Source organism: Aricia agestis, chromosome 12, assembly GCF_905147365.1.
Source record: "Aricia agestis chromosome 12, ilAriAges1.1, whole genome shotgun sequence".
NCBI lineage: Eukaryota > Metazoa > Arthropoda > Insecta > Lepidoptera > Lycaenidae > Aricia > Aricia agestis.
In genome coordinates this window covers 16165479-16183458 of record NC_056417.1, presented here as the reverse complement: position 1 = coordinate 16183458, position 17980 = coordinate 16165479, and the positions used below count along the sequence as shown (strand labels likewise).

General features: G+C 37.5%; 1 protein-coding gene across 3 annotated transcripts in view; it reads left to right on the top strand.

Moving 5' to 3' along the window:
* Positions 1 to 17980, top strand: part of LOC121732623 (protein singed) — a 41334-nt gene that overhangs the window by 13656 nt on the left and 9698 nt on the right. For 2 of the 3 annotated variants that reach the window (XM_042122574.1, XM_042122572.1), the window contains exons 2-3: positions 4937 to 5162; positions 11689 to 11797. In XM_042122574.1, the coding sequence (XP_041978508.1) occupies positions 4943 to 5162; positions 11689 to 11797 (329 nt within the window). In that variant the 5' untranslated portion in view covers positions 4937 to 4942. Of the gene's footprint in view, positions 1 to 4934; positions 5163 to 11688; positions 11798 to 17980 lie in introns of all 3 variants that reach the window. The other variant, XM_042122573.1, reaches the window with a different exon arrangement.

Sequence of the window (17980 nt, the reverse complement as noted above, 5' to 3'; positions counted from 1 at the left end):
ATCGAAAGTAAACAAACGCCAGACAGACGCATTGCAGCAAAATTTGGCAAGCCGGGAGACGGGCAACAACCTTGCATGCCTCTACCACATGTTACAGACATTTTCGGACCCATGCGAAGACGAGAATCAAATCTAATTAAGAATGTGTGAATTTAAACTCTTTGGTACAAATTATGTTATAAGAGAAACAAAGAAAGGATACTGGCTAAAGGCAATACGACTTTTCATAAAGAAATAATGCAATCAAATGGAACCTGTAGTACAAGGTGCTGAGTTTGTATATTGTATACTTGGATGCTAATAAAGTCTTTGAATCGTTGAATCTTTGAACGGTTCAAAAACTTTAATGGATACAGTCAAATAGAATTTATGGAGTAACAGAATTTATGTGAGGGCCATTTCTAGGTCTGGTACTCTAAAGCCTTATACTGGCCTAAACTCAAATAATACGTTATTAAACAGCTTCTACCTAATTCATGTAAATACTACGGTATTCGCCCATCAAGATAGTTATCTTGACGGTAAATCGAGACATTTAGATGGATGTTTTCCGTACTTTCTACAAAACGCCTCATCTTATAACGGCAGTATAACAGCTGTTTAACTGTCACATTTTATACCTCACAGTCACCCGTCCGACTCGTTAGATCAATTTCGATGAGTTAAATACCGTTCGGTGGCGCTAACTGTAAACGGACGAAGAATGTTGAGAAGAGAACACTGCTGATTAAAATTTACAATCACAGCAGGGGCTACCTCTATTTTAATTAAGATACCAGTAGATTAAGTTAAATATAAATTAAGCTGTATAACGGTAGAAGGTTATTTTGTCATATTAGACCTTTACCAGGATTTGGCAGTTTATTAAAATAGTTTAATAGTTTTTGAACCTAATTAATCTAAACAAGAAAATAATAAAAATTCAAGATTGGCTTCTTCTCTAGGCTCTAGCATGATTAATTTTTTTTTCGTAGACCCAGATTAAAATGTCTTACCGCTGCGCCCCCACGTTACTATTCTTATACCACGTAGTGATTATATTCTCTTTGTACACAACAGAAGATAGAACTTCATGGAGTAGAAATGTATGTTTATTTGCATATAATTTACATTTATTTGCACATAGGCAGCTATTATCTCTTTGGTCCTCCGTCCTGTAAACATCCGCTCATTTATCAGCTGTTTATATTGATGGATGTGTCCATTGTCTACAGCCCAGACTGTATTTGTATACTGGCCATGTCTGAGCAAACAAAACGCAACTGGTTAAACAATAATTATTGATCATAGACATTTTTACTGGAGTCTTCGATCACTAATATACAAGATTCACAGTCCGCGGCCAAAAACGACCTCACTAAAAGAGCACCAAACGCAACATTCTGGTGGACTTTCGATTTAGTAGTGCTCGAACGCTCCGCTGGGAAACATGTCCCAGTGCTCGTTCAACAATTGTAAAAATCATACGTTTAAAACGCAAAAAAAGGATGGAATTTCATATTTCCGGTAAGTATTAATTTTATCCTAATATATTTCATACAATTGTATTATAAATATTGGTATTTCGTTAAGAAATCAACAAAAAACAGTTTTAATTGCGAATACTCATACTAAAGGTACTTATCGTAGTTTATCATGCCCACTTGAAATGTTCGGGTTATATACACTGTGTTTCTGTTCCATTTGGTGGAGTCGCTATTAATTATTATTTATTTTATTGAGGAATATATTTTTTTTAGGTTTCCTCGAGATCCAGTTAGATGTGGAGATTGGATATCAGTTATAGCACGGCAAAGATGCGAACAATTTTTCAAGCCGACTTTAGCGAGCTTTGTATGTTCTAAGCATTTATATTCAATGTATACAAGTATATTTTAGTTAACTATAAAATTAAACATATTAGAACAACATAATATTACAAGTAAAAATAATTACTCCACACTTTATACATTAAACTTTGGAAAAATTAAAAAATGAACTATTAAAATTATTACAATCAACAAAAAATGTTGAACAGTTCGACTCCACTCATACTTTACTTCACCCTGTTCCAGCGGCGAAGTGCGGCCGTAAAATTATTGAAGTGATTTTTTGGAATTGTAATAATTTAAACTTTAAGACATATGGACGATGGTTGAATTTAGTTTGAAGCGTGCGTCGTTCGTAAAAATTTATTGCTTTGTAAACACACATTGTACATTGTTTTATAAAAAGATCTTTAATAACTATTATTAAGGTTGATTTTAGATAAATGTATACTTTTTTAAACACTTTTACTTGGCGACAGATTTTCGAGAGGTTTTGTATGGGACTGTGTATCTTGTATATCAGTGATCGAAGACTGGAGTACCTTAGATGGTTCTCATATGGTTCTTCTTTCGACAAGAACAATGATACAACTTGTTGCGGATAGAGAGAAAAATTTCCTATTCTATTTTGCAGATTTTGTCGATTCAACGAACTGTTTTGTGATAATGAAATATTGTAGGTTTTTGATATTTCCGCTCAAGTACATATTTGAATTCTGAATGGTTGGGTACATCATACATGACATACAAAAATGTATAGATTGGGCCTTTTGGAGCTAAAACTTAAAAGTGCTATGATATACTTAATATAGATGCTAGATTTCCAAAAATTGTTTATTGCGTAGAAACCGTAGATTTTTTCGAGATAAAAAGTATCCTATGTTCTTTCCCGGGACACAAGGTATCTTATTATAAGATATTATATTATATCTTATTAAGTATAAGATAGATATTATACCTAATATTATACATATTAGGTATAACATCTTAGGCTATACCAAGTTTCAGCAAAATCGGTTCAGGCGTGAAGAGGTAACAGACAGACACATTTTCGCATTAAAATATTAGTATGGGTGTGATGAACCGCACTTAGCAACAACCAACAAAGTCGGAGTCGCTACTCGCTAGTACCACCTAGTACTTTGCAAATTGCGTAACTGACTATTTCGGCAATGAACAATGCGTCGCGGTTGAGCTGGTCCGGCCAACGCCTGTCATTGTCCTGTCTTCAGCCCAGCCTAAAGGCCCTGTCAGAAGGAAAATAGTTTTGAACGTACTTTAGCAATACGTTTCGTCCTTCAGTACTTTATGGTCCTTTGTACTTGGTCCCGCTTGGAGGGATACTCTTGAATGGTTCAATAATTATGTGGCTCTTGCTTGAATAGTTATGGTTTGAGGATGTACTTTCATTGTTAGTACGACGAGCTCAGAACCCTTTTTTTTATGAAATAAGGGGGCAAACGAGCAAACGGGTCACCTGATGGAAAGCGACTTCCGTCGCCCATGGACACTCGCAGCATCAGAAGAGCTGCAAGTGCGTTGCCGACCTTTTAAGAGGGAATAGGGTAATAGGTGAGGGTAGGGAAGGGAAGGGAAGGGAATAGTTGAGGGTAGGAAAGGGAATAGGGTAGAGGTTAGGGGATTGGGCCTCCGGTAAACTCACTCACTCGGCGAAACACAGCGCAAGCGCTGTTTCACGCCGGTTTTCTGTGAGAACGTGGTATTTATCCGGTCGAGCCGGCCCATTCGTGCCGAAGCATGGCTCTCCCACGTATAAATATCTCCCACGTATAAATATCTCCCTTTTCAGAAAGACTGCTTCAATTCCCTCTAATAATACGTCTTTTATTTTTGACATCAATTTTCCTGTCTGAGTTACTGCAGGCTTTTCTATTCAGTAGACTTTTAATAAGATTACTATTCATATCTAAAGTACTACCAAGACAAACTGTAAGTATGTATTTTAGCAATTACTAATTAGACACAAAACTTACTGCAAATGTACACTGGCCAAGCACGTAAACACAACCAAAAGCTAAGTAACAGCATAATCTAGGCTGTAAGCTAAGGCTGTGTAACCTAAGCGAGTGTAAGCACTAGCTTAGCCGTGACTTAGCCGGTGTCGAGTATCGGTCATTGACTCCCCGTTCCGAGTGATCGGCCCTGGCGGCTGGCCTGCCGAGTGCCGCACGACCACCCATTTGCACCATCATTAACTGCGATATTGATTTCCTGATGCACATTAACTTTAATTACTGTGTAGTTCTGTTTTGTCTCTAGATGTTCATTGTTCATGTCTACTGTCTAAATTAAGGCCTAAAATTTCAGGCCACGTGGGCAAGATACCTTACTTGATTTTACGGTTTTCTGACAGGAGAATATTAACTGGTTTTCTGATTGATGATTATTGATTAAGAAACACTGGTAAACATAAACTTCTGCCAAGAAAACGTTCAAGAAACCGAGCATAAGTGATGCTTTAGACTTAGTTTAGGCAATTCAAATCCTATACATTCTATGATCTATCCTTTTAAATCCTATAAAATTAATAAATCTGTCTTCGAAAAAGTATTTAAAGAAGAAAATATGACGAGGCAATTATTTGCAATGGAATTATACTTAAACCACGATCTATAGTAAGTATATTTTCCTGGAATAACTTTCCTGGATAATTTTCCTGTTTACGATAATGTTATTGAGGTCTAAACGCTTCATTATTGTAATATGCCATGATACTATATTAATCTGGAAAGTACTTGCTGCGTACACCACCAAACCACAGGATATCATGAGTTGTACAAAACCAAACTTCAACAAAAATATTTACCGTGTTATACGGACAGTAGACTGTGGAGATTCATGTCTCTTTCAAATGTAGGGGGAACTAGGCTGTTGTAAAAAAATCAAGCTAATATAAAAGTGCTGTTTAAAAATAGGATAACAATCCATCAAAGACGATGGACCTCACTTTAAAAATTTAACACCTACAGAAGGAGTCGTCTTTAACTATATCTCCTGTCTGAGGAAATCGTGTTTGTCCGAATGAGCCATATTATATCGAAATACGTTTGACGAATCGCTTCAGAAGAATCTGGCCGTAATACTAATCCAATTTTCCTCTCTTTCAGGCAACCATGAACGGCTTAAACGGTCACAGCAACGGCGACACGAACGGCGCGGGGGACATCATCACACAGAACCAGCAGCGCGGCTGGTGGACCATCGGCCTCATCAACTCCCGCTACCGGTACCTCACCGCCGAGACCTTCGGCTTCAAGATCAACGCCAACGGCACCAGCCTCAAGAAGAAACAGATATGGACGCTGGAGCCCGCCTCGGGGAACGCGAATGACAGTGAGTATTTTTTATATTAAGTTTTTTATGAAATAAGCGGGCAAACGAGCAAACGGGTCACCTGATGGAAAGCGACTACCGACGCCCATGGACACTCGCAACATCAGAAGAGCTGCAGGTGCGTTGCCGGCCTTTTAAGAGGGAATACGCTCTCTTCTTGAAGGTTTGCAGGTCGTATAGGTCGGGAAATACTGCTGGTGACAGTTCGTTCCAGAGTTTTACAGTGCGCGGCAGAAAGTTATGCGAGAAACGCACGGTGGAAAACGCAGTTTTGGTAGAATCACCAAATTAAAAAAAAAATTGCATTTTACTGGCTATATAAGTACCTTGATATTAATAAAAGTTCGAAGTGGAGATGGCTATTGACCTCGTACACGCCAGTCGGCTGATTGCTGATTACAGATTAGGTTAGATATTTTTTTTACATCAGTCTCGTTCACGTTCAAACGCCGATGGTTGGCTTTTGCATTTCGTTGGAAATGTATTTAACGGGTTCGCTCGATTTCGAGTCTATATCATTTTATCTCCTTCCTGAAAGCCTTTGATCCTGTAATTTCGTGCATTACCATTGAAAAGTAATAATAGCCTTTTATTCCATAAACAAAGGGTTACAAGAGGTCCCTAAGTTCGGTGTGCCGTTTGGCAAATGCCTCCTCCAATTCTTTCTAGTGTGTTCTGTCCCTTGCTACTCTCAGCCAGAATGGTCCAGCAGTCTGTTTCAAGTCGTCTTCCCATCTCCTGACTTGACGACCCCTGCCATCTCTTGGTTGCCAGAGAGTAGCTTGCTTGCTCCATTTGTTAATGTGGTGGCGTAGCATATGTCCAGCCCATCTCCATTTTTGGACATCTATCCGGGTAAGAATGTCTATGAGTTTCGTTCTTGCTCTTATATCTACGTTTCTGACTCTGTCTTTGATTTTTAACTCTAGCATGCTTCTTTCCATAGCACGTTGGCATATTGATAACTTTTCCCTGTGATGAAGTGTTAATGACCAAGTTTCACAGCCAATAAGTAAGGACTGGTAGAATACTGGTCTCAAATGTTTTCTTTTTTATGAGGTTGCTTAGATCCTGAAAAGTACGAGGACATTAATTGAAGAAGTAATTTTTTGAACGTTTTAAGTCAATTCTCCGCCGGGCGCCGGGGGCTGTTTGTGACTTTGGCTCCGTCCCCTCTGGCCTCTGTTTTCATTTTCCCCGGCTTTTGCATTTTAATTGCGACGTTAGCTCTTATGTATGTTTTTCGTTTTGTGGGAGAATACAAACATTATTTGTTTAGACATTTTCTGTACGTTCATTTCCTATTCTGTTAGTCTTTAAAATCGATTGGCTGAATCATCCTTCATTGGCTCTCAATGTATAATAAATTAAATCAAAAACCAAAGCATCGATGTTCTTAATTTTGATTTTTGACTAATAAACTCATACTTAAAAGTTAAAACCTACTTTATGAAATACGGTAGTGTTTTTCATTACTAATTCAAAACCTTTCCACGTTCTCTTTCACGTATTATTAGCAGAACAATCTTGTATAATGCATCCTCCAACATATACTCGTACGTACAATAATTGTACGTAAATGTTGGAGGATGCATTATACCAGATGTTCATTATTTATACACACATTTGCATTGTACAGAATCACGCAAAACTATCCCTTCAAAGTTATTTTCCCGGAAAGTGATCCTTATCACGACACCCTACAGGTCATGTCAGCGGTAACCGGGTAACAGGTGCATGGGGGGGTAATTGGTGAGGGTCGGCAGTCCACCCTCACGGCCAAGGTCCGCCAGCTGGGGCGATCGATACCCCCAAACGAGGTGTTGAATGTATAGCCATTTTGTTGGCAATTGGCATGCACATGCAATGGGAACGTTGAAAGAGGTGCTAATTTTGTAGATAATGGTAGAGAATTAGAAGTAGGATAAAAGTAAGATAGGAAGGAGGATAATGCGGTTAGAAAAAGAAATATTATATTTGTAGGAGTCCTCATATTAGGCCCGTAAGAGACAAAAAGTTGTTCTAAATATTTAAAGTTTAAAAGAGCAAAAATATTCTACTACATCACAAAGCTGATGTTTATAAAAGTCATCCGTGTGAAGTGTGTGAGTGTGTTAATGTAACAATCGGAAACTGTGGGAACCATCACTTGCCGCTAGCTGTACAGATTGTCACTGATGAGAAGTGAGACATCATACTTCATCATACTATCATTCATAATAATATCTTATATATAAAATTCTCGTGTCACAATGTTAGGCCGCGTATTCCTCCGAAACGGCTTTACTGATTATAACCAAATTTTATATGCATACTCAGTGGGTCTGAGAATCGGCTACTGGGTAGGTACTTTTTATATTGATAAGTGCATTTGTTGAATAAATAATAATAAATTATTACAAGTCGAGACTGACGGCGACCATTGTTTGTGCGACTGGATAGCGATGGACGTTGCCATGGTGACATACTTATTTAGTCACTTCAATAAAATAATACGGGCGAAATACTTACATGGCAAAGAAACGTTTGCCGGGACAGCTAGTTAATATTATAAAGGCGAAAGTCTATGAGTTTGTATGTTTGTTACTTCTTCACGCCTAAACGGCTGGAGCAATTTTAATAAAATTTGGTATGGCTATAGTTGATACCCTGGATTAACACATAGACTACTTTTTACTGCGAGAAAATATCACAATTATTCCATAATAAACCGCGAATAACACCGCGAGGCGTAGCTAGTTGGTTTTATATTAACGGACTGGCTATTATTCCAAATATTTTAAAACTTATATAGCCTGGCAAATCTGGAGTAGGTGTTTATATAATATTATAGATGTTAAACTCAGAATGAGAGGAGCCAAGCTTCTGTATATTCTAAGTAGGCCACTTGATCAAAATGATGATAGGGTTCGAATTAACGTGTTCGAATTACCACCTTACTATATCCATACTAATATTGTGTATACTAATATTATAAATGCGAAAGTGTGTCTGTCTGTCTGTCTGTTACCTCTTCACGCTCGAACCGCTGAACCGATTTTGCGGAAATTTGGCATGGAGATACTTTGAGTCCCGAGAAAGGACATAGGATAGTTTTTATCTCGGAAAATGTATGGTTCACGCTCGATAAATGAGTTTTGGCGCAACGGAGTTGCGGTTGTCATCTACTTGTGTTACATATGTCTATATATAATATGTCTCTCTGTTACCTCTTCACGCCCAAACCGCTGAACCGATTTTGCTGAAATTTGGCATGCAGATACTTTGAGTCCCAGGAAAGGACATAGGATAGTTTTTGTCCCGGGAAAATGTACGGTTCCCGCGCGATAAACGAGTTTTGACGCAACGGAGTTGCGGGCATCATCTAGATTCTAGATTGTAGTATTATTATTATTTGTGCTGTAGGTTCTTTGTAGAAATTCATGTTTAACACCTCTTGTACTAGTAAAATACAATATCCCAACCCTCATCTAACTTTAGCTGTTGTAAAAGCACTCTTTATTAAGCGGATAGTTATAATGCTATTCTATATTCTATCTAAAATTCAGTCAGAAAGCTGATTACATGGTGACTAATAGCTATTTGAATATGTCTGGGAAGTAAAGCCTGGCCGGTTTAATATGCAAGCAGCTGCATATTCAATGCGCGCTGAAGGCTACGCTGTGCTTTGAATTTTTTACCACAGTCGATATAGTTAATGTATAAGAAAATGCTACAGTGAAGACTATCGTGAATTGTGAAACGTATCAAAATTCTTATGGGGGCGACTAACCCTAAAGTGTCGATTTTATAATTCATTTTTATACTTGAAAATAAGCTCCGAATTGTTTCATTTTCTAAAATTAGATACTACATTATATTTCCGAGAATTCGATCTGAGCAAAAACACGAGATCTTAAAATTTTCTCGATAGAAAAAAATCACAAAGATGCATCTAATTTTCACGAATTTTTCATTTATTGCCATAACCGTGCATTGAACTAAGTTAATATTTTAACACATTGCATAAAATTCTATCATTGAGAGATCGACCTAGCGGATTTTTAAAATGTTGTATATTTATCGAGTCATTGAGAAAAAACTAATTTGGCGATGAATCGTCGTTCTTTTTCACCTGGTATATGGAAGACGGGCGTGAGTGTGAAGAGAGAAGGACGATGTTTGATTTTTGGGGTTAGTCGCCCTCTTAATTAATATGCCTACAAGATAGGAAAGTTGTTGATTAAATTCTCAATGATTTAAGTTTTCTTTCTCTTGCCATCGTCATCGTCATTTTTAAATTCATTCTTTATTTAGAAAAGCGTTTCTTTTGTAGAACTTTCATATTTCCTTTTTTAGTTTCTCTAATATTTTGACTGTAATTGAATAGTTTTCGCTCTCTATTTCATCATTCCCTTCAATAAAGGACCTTTTTCGATAACGTTGTTAATTTTTGTTGTTCATTTTTTACCCTATAGAAAAACCTAGCATTTATCGTTTTAAGTATTCATTTCGAATGTTGTACAACGTTTATAAAGTTCACGTTGATCTGAAATACTGACCTAATTCTCAAAGTTCAGGTCAAAAGCTTTGCAAATTGTCTGTGCATCGGCCCCGTTAGCTCGGCCTGGACTTGGAGAGCCCTCGTAATAAGTGGACTGTCCACTTACGCCTTTCTCTTCTCTTTGTTGTTAATCATTCACTTGTCAACATACTCGTCTTTGCTATTCTTAACTTTTGAAAAGGGGGAATTTTGACCACTGCGCTTGTGACGGGTCTCCGCAGGGTCGAAGCCGAAAATAAGGGCAAATTTAGCATTTTAAGTGTTTTTTGTATCGCCAAAAGTCGCATCTAGCCCATTTAAACTACATACCCGATTTCGATAAATAATAAAAGGGTTAAACCACGTGGAGATGGTAAACCATGTCATAATATTATGTCGTCAGGTTAAATAATATTTTAATTGAATTTTTCCCTTGTTTCTTTTTTGTGTCATCGATTTTCAATACAAAGCAGTGATACGCTCATAATTTTTACTTGAACAAGCATTAAATTTCAAGTTGAATGATGAATTAAGAGGTTGTCAAGCGGCAATTCATTAAAGAACTCATCACTTACGATAAATGAATCGAAATGAAGTGTCTTCCGCTGTACCTCTTCAGTCCTCAATCTTCACTCTTTATCTTTTCCAACAACTTTTTTATCTCTTCCAACAACACTTAAAGTAATTGATAAATTAAACGCATCTATAATTAATTTTAATTGACTATTATTTAATTATTGAATTAAGTACAAGTAAATAATTTAATTGTGATATTTTATTGAGAAATCTTAATTATTTTTAACTTGAGCTATTTTTATTAACGACATTAACGATGTAACATACAATTCAATTATTTTTATTTTAAATACTTTTTTGCCTATTTTAAAATTTGTCTAAAAAGGCAAACCCTGTTGCATGGAGCGTTATAATTTATTCCGTGCCAAAAGGTCAATTTAGGATAGCGACCTTTGTTTCCAATTCGATCTTTGGCGAATAGCCAGCCAAAGGTCAAAAGGCCAAGAAGGATCTATCTTGCCATCTGAAACATATCGCGCGGTATTATCGGCTACAATCGACAGTTGTGAGTTGTGACTGCTGGGGCTGATCCATCCTCAAGACCTCAACGTGAGATGGGGTTTTACAGGCCTTCCCTGGCCTGTAAAAAATAATGTTATTATTGCATTGACTGCATACTCTATCGGTCTTATAAATTTTAGATAATACAAGAATAAACCAACCCTGGCTCACCTGGCTGCCATATTTCCAATAGTTTTCCCAACGTACAAGACAAATACAGCATTAATCTAGACTTTCTTTAATATCCATACTTCCATACTAATACTTATTATAAATGCGAAAGTATGTCTGTCTGTCTGTCTGTCTGTTACCTCTACGCCCGAACCGCTGAAACGATTTTGCTGTTTGGTATGGGGATACCTACTTTGAGTCCCGGAAATGGACATAACCTACTTTTTATCCTGGGAAAATGTACGGTTCCCAGTACCCACGCAACTGGGTTGGCGCAACAATTTTGGCGCAGCTGACGTGACGTGCCGAAGCATGGCTCTCCCACTTTTTGACGTGGGAGAGCCATGCTTCGGCACGAATGGGCCGGCTCGACCGGAGAGATACCACGTCCTCACAGAAAACCGGCGTGAAACAGCGCTTCCGCTGTGTTTCGCCGAGTAAGTGAGTTTACCGGAGGCCCAATCCCCTACCCTTTTCCTTTCCCTACCCTCCCCTATTACCCCTTAGAAGGCCGGCAACGCACCTGCAGCTCTTCTGATGCTGCGAGTGTCCATGGGCGACGGAAGTTGCTTTCCATCACGTGACCCGTTTGCTCGTTTGCCCCCTTATTTCATAAAAAAAAAGCTGGGTTGCAAGCGTCATCTAGTACCCTATAGTTTTCCCAACGTATGTGACAAAGACAACATTAATCCAGCTTTTAATCTTCATTTCTTAGTATAAGTTATACCGTATAATAACCCCTGGTCCTATCCCCAGGTATGATCTACCTGCGGTCGCACCTGGACAAGTACCTGGCGGTGGACACCTTCGGCAACGTCACTTGCGAGTCCGAGGAAAAGGAGCCCGGCAGCAAGTTCCAGATCAGGTGAGTCTTTTGGTCCTGCCATGCCATGATGCCACATACAAGCTTAATGCCGTTGGTGGCAGAATGGTCCAAAGCCTTTGCATGTACGAATTCAAAAATAAAAGATTAGCATTCACAGAACTTCTTTGAAGTGCTCATTCACCATTTGATTTGACGGACATTAGACAATCATAACATGAGCCACAAAAATTCATTTTTTTTTAAATGAAATAAGGGGGCAAACGAGCAAACGGGTCACCTGATGGAAAGCAACTTCCGTCGCCCATGGACACTCGCAGCATCAGAAGAGCTGCAAGTGCGTTGCCGGCCTTTTAAGAGGGAATAGGTTAATAGGGTAAGGAAGGGAATAGGGGAGGGTAGAGAGGGGAATAGGGTAGGGGATTGGGCCTCCGGTAAACTCACTCACTCGACGAAACATAGCGCAAGCGCTGTTTCACGCCGGTTTTCTGTGAGAACGTGGTATTTCTCCGGTCGAGCCGGCCCATTCGTGCCAAAGCATGGCTCTCCCACGTATAAATCAATATACATTTAGCATGAAAATTTTTAAATTGTTCTTGGGTTTCCTGGTCGATGGAATGAAATCTTACCTCAAGGAAGATGAGTATTATTACTAACAATTTTCTCTACAATATTCAACTCATTTCCTACTTTTGTTCAAATTATATTCTAGATCCACTTAGTTGAGATGACATATTATAATTTAGTCAGTAATTCTCTGTGGTTAGAGCTGTTGACCCACATCGGTTCCACATCTAACAAGATCACGAATGAGGTCGCTTACGTAGGAAACTTTAGAATTTCTACATTATTGAGCAAGGAGATATCTTTGTTTTGGCAAATTATAAATTGTTAGTCCGAATTCTTATGCATTTCTGTTCTGATCTAAATTGTTCGTACTACGTATGATCTCTTACCATACTAGTAACACAATGAAGAAAGTTTTGCAAGGTGCATAAGTTACATTAGACAAATATAATATTTAAAATCTAGATGCCTGCCTGTCTGTGGTTTATGGTTTTCAATAGCCCTCCAACTTTGACCATTCTTGCTAATGGCGATTTTGTCCAATTGTTTTTGGTTACTTTTAGGTTAACTATATATTCATACTTTCTGATGAGTAGCCAGTATGCCAATTTTACCGATAGTATTGGCATTGGCATACTTAGTATGAAGTGTTTTTATTCCACAATGCTATATGACGACAAAACACGTCTAGAACAAGAATAGGTAATAGCGTTGTCTGGTACCACGTAGGACATTTCCTCCGTCATGGTAATTCGTGACTCAACAGGAAGGAACATATTCGCGGCTTCGCGGCGCCAAGTCCTGGAAATTGCTGACAGGTAGATTTATGGCTTATGGTCTACCTGCCAAAATTATTATGTGCGTAACGGTTCTTAGGTAGGATATGGGAAGTTAATTGGTAGATTGTCTTCTAAAGCGAAGAGAGGAAGTTATTTTGCATCCTCATTGCTCTTTTGTTTTATCACAGCTTTAAGCTTAAGGCGCATCGCAGACGACAGACCCGTGACGCACGTTACTGCATATAATTGCATACGTACTATTTCAACGGACTAAAAAGTGCGTCACGATCCACGGATAGTCTGTCGTCTGCGCTGCGCCTATTTGATGCTTCCTTCCATCCTTAATGTAATCTAGTATAAGGTGATTCATCTATTCCCCTTGGGAAAACATCACCCTTTTTATACCCTAATTCACAGGAAAAACGTTACAAATCCAATTAGTAGAAAAGCAGATGCAGAAACTTTCATTTGTTTTGTTTGTTGTTGTCCCTCATAATAATTATTATTAATGAATGTCCTCCCTTTATTATAACAAAACCTACGAAAGTTTATGATAAACATGACCTATCTCGAAGGGATGTTGTGACTTGTGAGTCAGCCCGTCTTCTGACTCACGCCACTCTCTTGTCGTCATCGTTTTGTTGTTTGTTTGTCCAACGCGCTCCACTTCAACAGACAATTATTGTTAAAACAACTTGAACAAAGTTGTTACGATGCGAATGTTGGCCTTAGTGGCAAAATGGGGTTTATAATGTTGATAAAATTGAAAGTTGAAACTTTGGTTCTAGTCTCTAGATTTAGAATAACTAGATATTGTCTAAAACAACTTCTAACTTTTAAGTCCTCTTTATGAAAACGAAAGATATATTTTGTAAGTGGAACTTTCTACCGGCCAAATTATAAATAACTCTATCTAATATATAATATAAGGGTAAAAACGGGACCCTATTACTAAGACTTCATTGTCTGTCCGTCTGTCTGTGTGTCTCCAGGCTGTATCTCAAGAACCGCTTTAGCTAGACTTCTGAAAATTTCACAGATTGTATATATATGTTGCCGCTATAACAACAAATACTGAAAACAAAATAAAATTAATATTTAAGGGGGGCTCCCAAACAACAAGCGTGATTTTTTCGGCCTCTTTCACTCTATATCAATATCTCTTAGGTAGGCTATTGAATTTTTCATAAATTCTCTTCTTATATTATGTGTACTTTTATATTTAATTATAATATAAAATAAAATAAAATATTAAGGGGGGCCCATACAAAAAAACACAATTTTTGACCTATTTTTGCTCTGTATCAGTACGGAACCCTTCGTGCGCGAGTTCGACTCGGACTTGACCGATTTTTTATGTCAATATAAGTAATATGAACATTCAATATTTTTTTAAAGAAATATATTATGATGAAGAGCTCATTCATCTGTTTTCGTCGAAGAAGCCCCATATCCACAATTTGTTTTCGAATAAAAACCTCAAGAAAAAACTTGTTTAGTCAAATGTTGGGGACAAAAAGAAACTTTCAAATCTGAACTCTCCCAGCATGTAATTAAAGATGAGTTTTGTTTGTTAATTGTTTAAGATTCACCCTCGTTAGCATGAGGGGATGAAGGACTCTGTTTAGTATTCTGAAAACGATTTCGGCGCGTGTCACTTCCCCTTAGCTGAGCAATAATTTGGAAATAATTGTATTAGGTAACTTGCTGTTACCCGCAGCGTTGCTCGGAGATGAGCGTTTGCTATCTATTTTATCTAAGTACTTATTTGTTTTTATGAAAAGTCAAACCTTCTCAAGACTTTTAAGACTTCTCAAAGGCCTTCTCAAGACTTTTAAGACTTCTCAAAGCCTTTGAGTAGTCTTAAAAGTCTAGAGAAGGTTTGACTTTTCAAAAAACAAATAGAATAAAATAGATGGCAAACGCTTTTCTTTAAAAAAAGGCTTTCCCAAAGGCTTCATTGAGTTCATAGTTAGGGAAATTTACAGTGCGAAATTTTATTTCTATCCACTATCCATCCATGATAAAGTACCTAAAATTTGTTACCTCCTCACGCCTAAACCAATGAACGCATTTGGATGTGTTATAACTTATAGATATACTTTAGAAGCTTTTATTTCGAAAAAATGTAGAGTTTACGCGCGATATACGAATTTCGCCTTAACCAATTTGCTGTTAACATCCAGTCAGACATGTAAAATGATATGACACATCTATTCGGAGCGTGCGAAGTCGGTGGAGGGGGTAAAGAAAGCGATTGCCGCGCTTGCCGCGGCAAAAATATGCAAAAAAAGAGGCTCAGCTAATAGTCAAACAAACTTGTCAATCTTGTTTTGAAATTTTCAGAAATTGGTCTTAAGAGGATTCCACACCGCCATTTTTTCCATACAAACGTTGTCCCCTGTTTCCTCCCTGGATAATGCTAGTAGAGTTATAATTTTTTTCCTGAATATCTACGGCCACTAATACAATGTCCCTATGTTTTCTTTTTTTTCATAATTTAATTATTAAATAAGATATGAACGTTCAAAAACCCAAAAAAATGGCCAGATTTTCCACTGTGTTCAAACGTCCAGAAAACAGATTTGGATAGATTATACAAAAAAAGCAAAACATAGGAACACAGCTCAAGCCTTTTTTTAATCTTTAATGAAAAAAGTACTTAAATCGGTTAAGTTTTGGAGAAGGAATCAGGGGACAACGAATCGTTGATTTTCTGGATTTTCTGCAGTTGTCTCTATCGCGTTCTGCGGTATAGGCTTGAGGTAAGGGAGACAGCTATAGATATTACACGTACTTTTTTTTCATTTCTCTAGCCGCTGTGGTATCCTCTTAATTGTTTTTGTATTGTAGACTGCAAAAATAACAACAGAAATAGGTAGTCAGTATACAAATTTAATGTTTTTCCTAAACCCACTAGGAAATTAGATCATATATAAATGGATAGCTGCTGTAACAAAGAAAAAGTATGTGATTCGATATAACCTAAAATTGCATTATCAAGTCAATTTTATTTGAGTTGCATTTTACAAAGCTATTAATACCTACCTATTATTTTAGTGTTGATGAATGATGGATCACCGTGGTCTCTCTCTCTCTGGACAAAACTTGCCGTGATAGTTTTATAGAATATTTCATTTAAATTCAAAGTAGGTACCTATCAGGTGGAAGAAACAGTGACTCACAAATGACGATAAACCAGATACTACATCTGGTTTAATTGATCTTTTAGAAGCTGGAGATAGAGTTTTGAATGAAAAAGGTTTTCAAGTAAGCAAGTTTTAGCTGAAAGGGGTAAAAAGTTAAAATTATTATGCCCCTATTTTGAGCAAAATAAAACGAGTACTCTCAAGAGGATACCGAAAGGACTTATGATATTGCTCGAGTAAGAATCCATATTGAAAGCAATGATATTCTATGTTACTATTTTAGAAACTCATTTATTGAAAGTGTAACTCAGAAACATGAAGAATGTTTGCAGTGTTTTAGTAAACTTATAGACTCCGATTTTCTTCAAGAGTATTTATGTTGTGAAAATAAATAAAACAAGATTTTTAAAAACATTACATTTATTTTTTCAAGTATAAAGTATTGCTCATATTTTTGTTACTGATTAAAACAGTATGTTTGCACTTGCCGCTCTAGTTATAAACGCAGCTGCATTTTACTCCAGCAACAAGCCGATCATTATTATCTACCTGTAAGAATGAATATAAAGGTTTAGACTTGCTTTATGCAAATGTTTAGTTACGTTTTTTGGTTGGTTGAGTACTTACGGTTGAACTTGTTTTATAGTTTGCTAAAGTCACCGATGTTCGGCGAATTATATTGGCTCGTATTAAATAAAACATTGCCATTAGTTCTTAGCTCTTCTACATCCCTTACATGTCCTGCTAACACCAATTTATTTCATTTTAGCATAGATTGGGCCTTGAACTTAAAGAGTGTTTTACACTCTCAAAACCAGTTTTTTATGATTATATTCATTCTCCACAAGTAGTTTTTAACTAAATATAACCCAAATACCATTAATTATTGTTCTATATATTTTATTTGCTTTATTATTTACAAAATAAACAAACTCTTGTTGTTTATTTTTTGACACATGCCCCTAAAACTTTGAAATGTGTCACTACTGACGTGCACGTTCCGAATAGAACTCAATATCGAATTGTGCAGATCACTTAGAAAGCGAACTTTCGGTGTAAAGTGTCAAATCATGGCGGTCTAGAGATGACTTTCCCCTGCGCCGCATCGTGGCCGCATCCCGATGCGACTAATGAGTTCGTTTCTATGTTGATGACTATTGCACTTTTATTATACATCTCGAGGTTCTACTGATGTCTGGTACTAATGAGTAATGAGTAATGACTATGGAATGAGTCTTTGAACTTTCATGTTTATTGCGCTATTCCGATTTCTGAACCGTCAATGGTTTCTTCAATTCTGAAGACTCTAAATTAGTGCTAACTTTGTCTGTTTATTGTCTAGTCATTCGACTAGACAATAAACAGACAAAGTTAGCACTAATTTAGACAAGTTTTTTTTAATGAAATAAGAGGGCAAACGAGCAAACGGGTCACTTGATGGAAAGCAACTTCCGTCGCCCACTCTCGCAGCATTAGAAGAGCTGCAAGTGCGTTGTCGGCCTTTTAAGAGGGAACAGGGTAATAGGGGAGGGTAGGGAAGGGAATATGGTAGGGGATTGGGCCTCCGGTAAACTCACTCACTCGGCGAAACACAGCGCAAGCGCTGTTTCACGCCGGTTTTCTATGAGAACGTGGTATTTCTCCGGTCGAGCCGGCCCATTCGTGCCGAAGCACGGCTCTCCCACGTATACATGAAGTTATATAGGTTATAAGGAGTATGTTAAAATTTA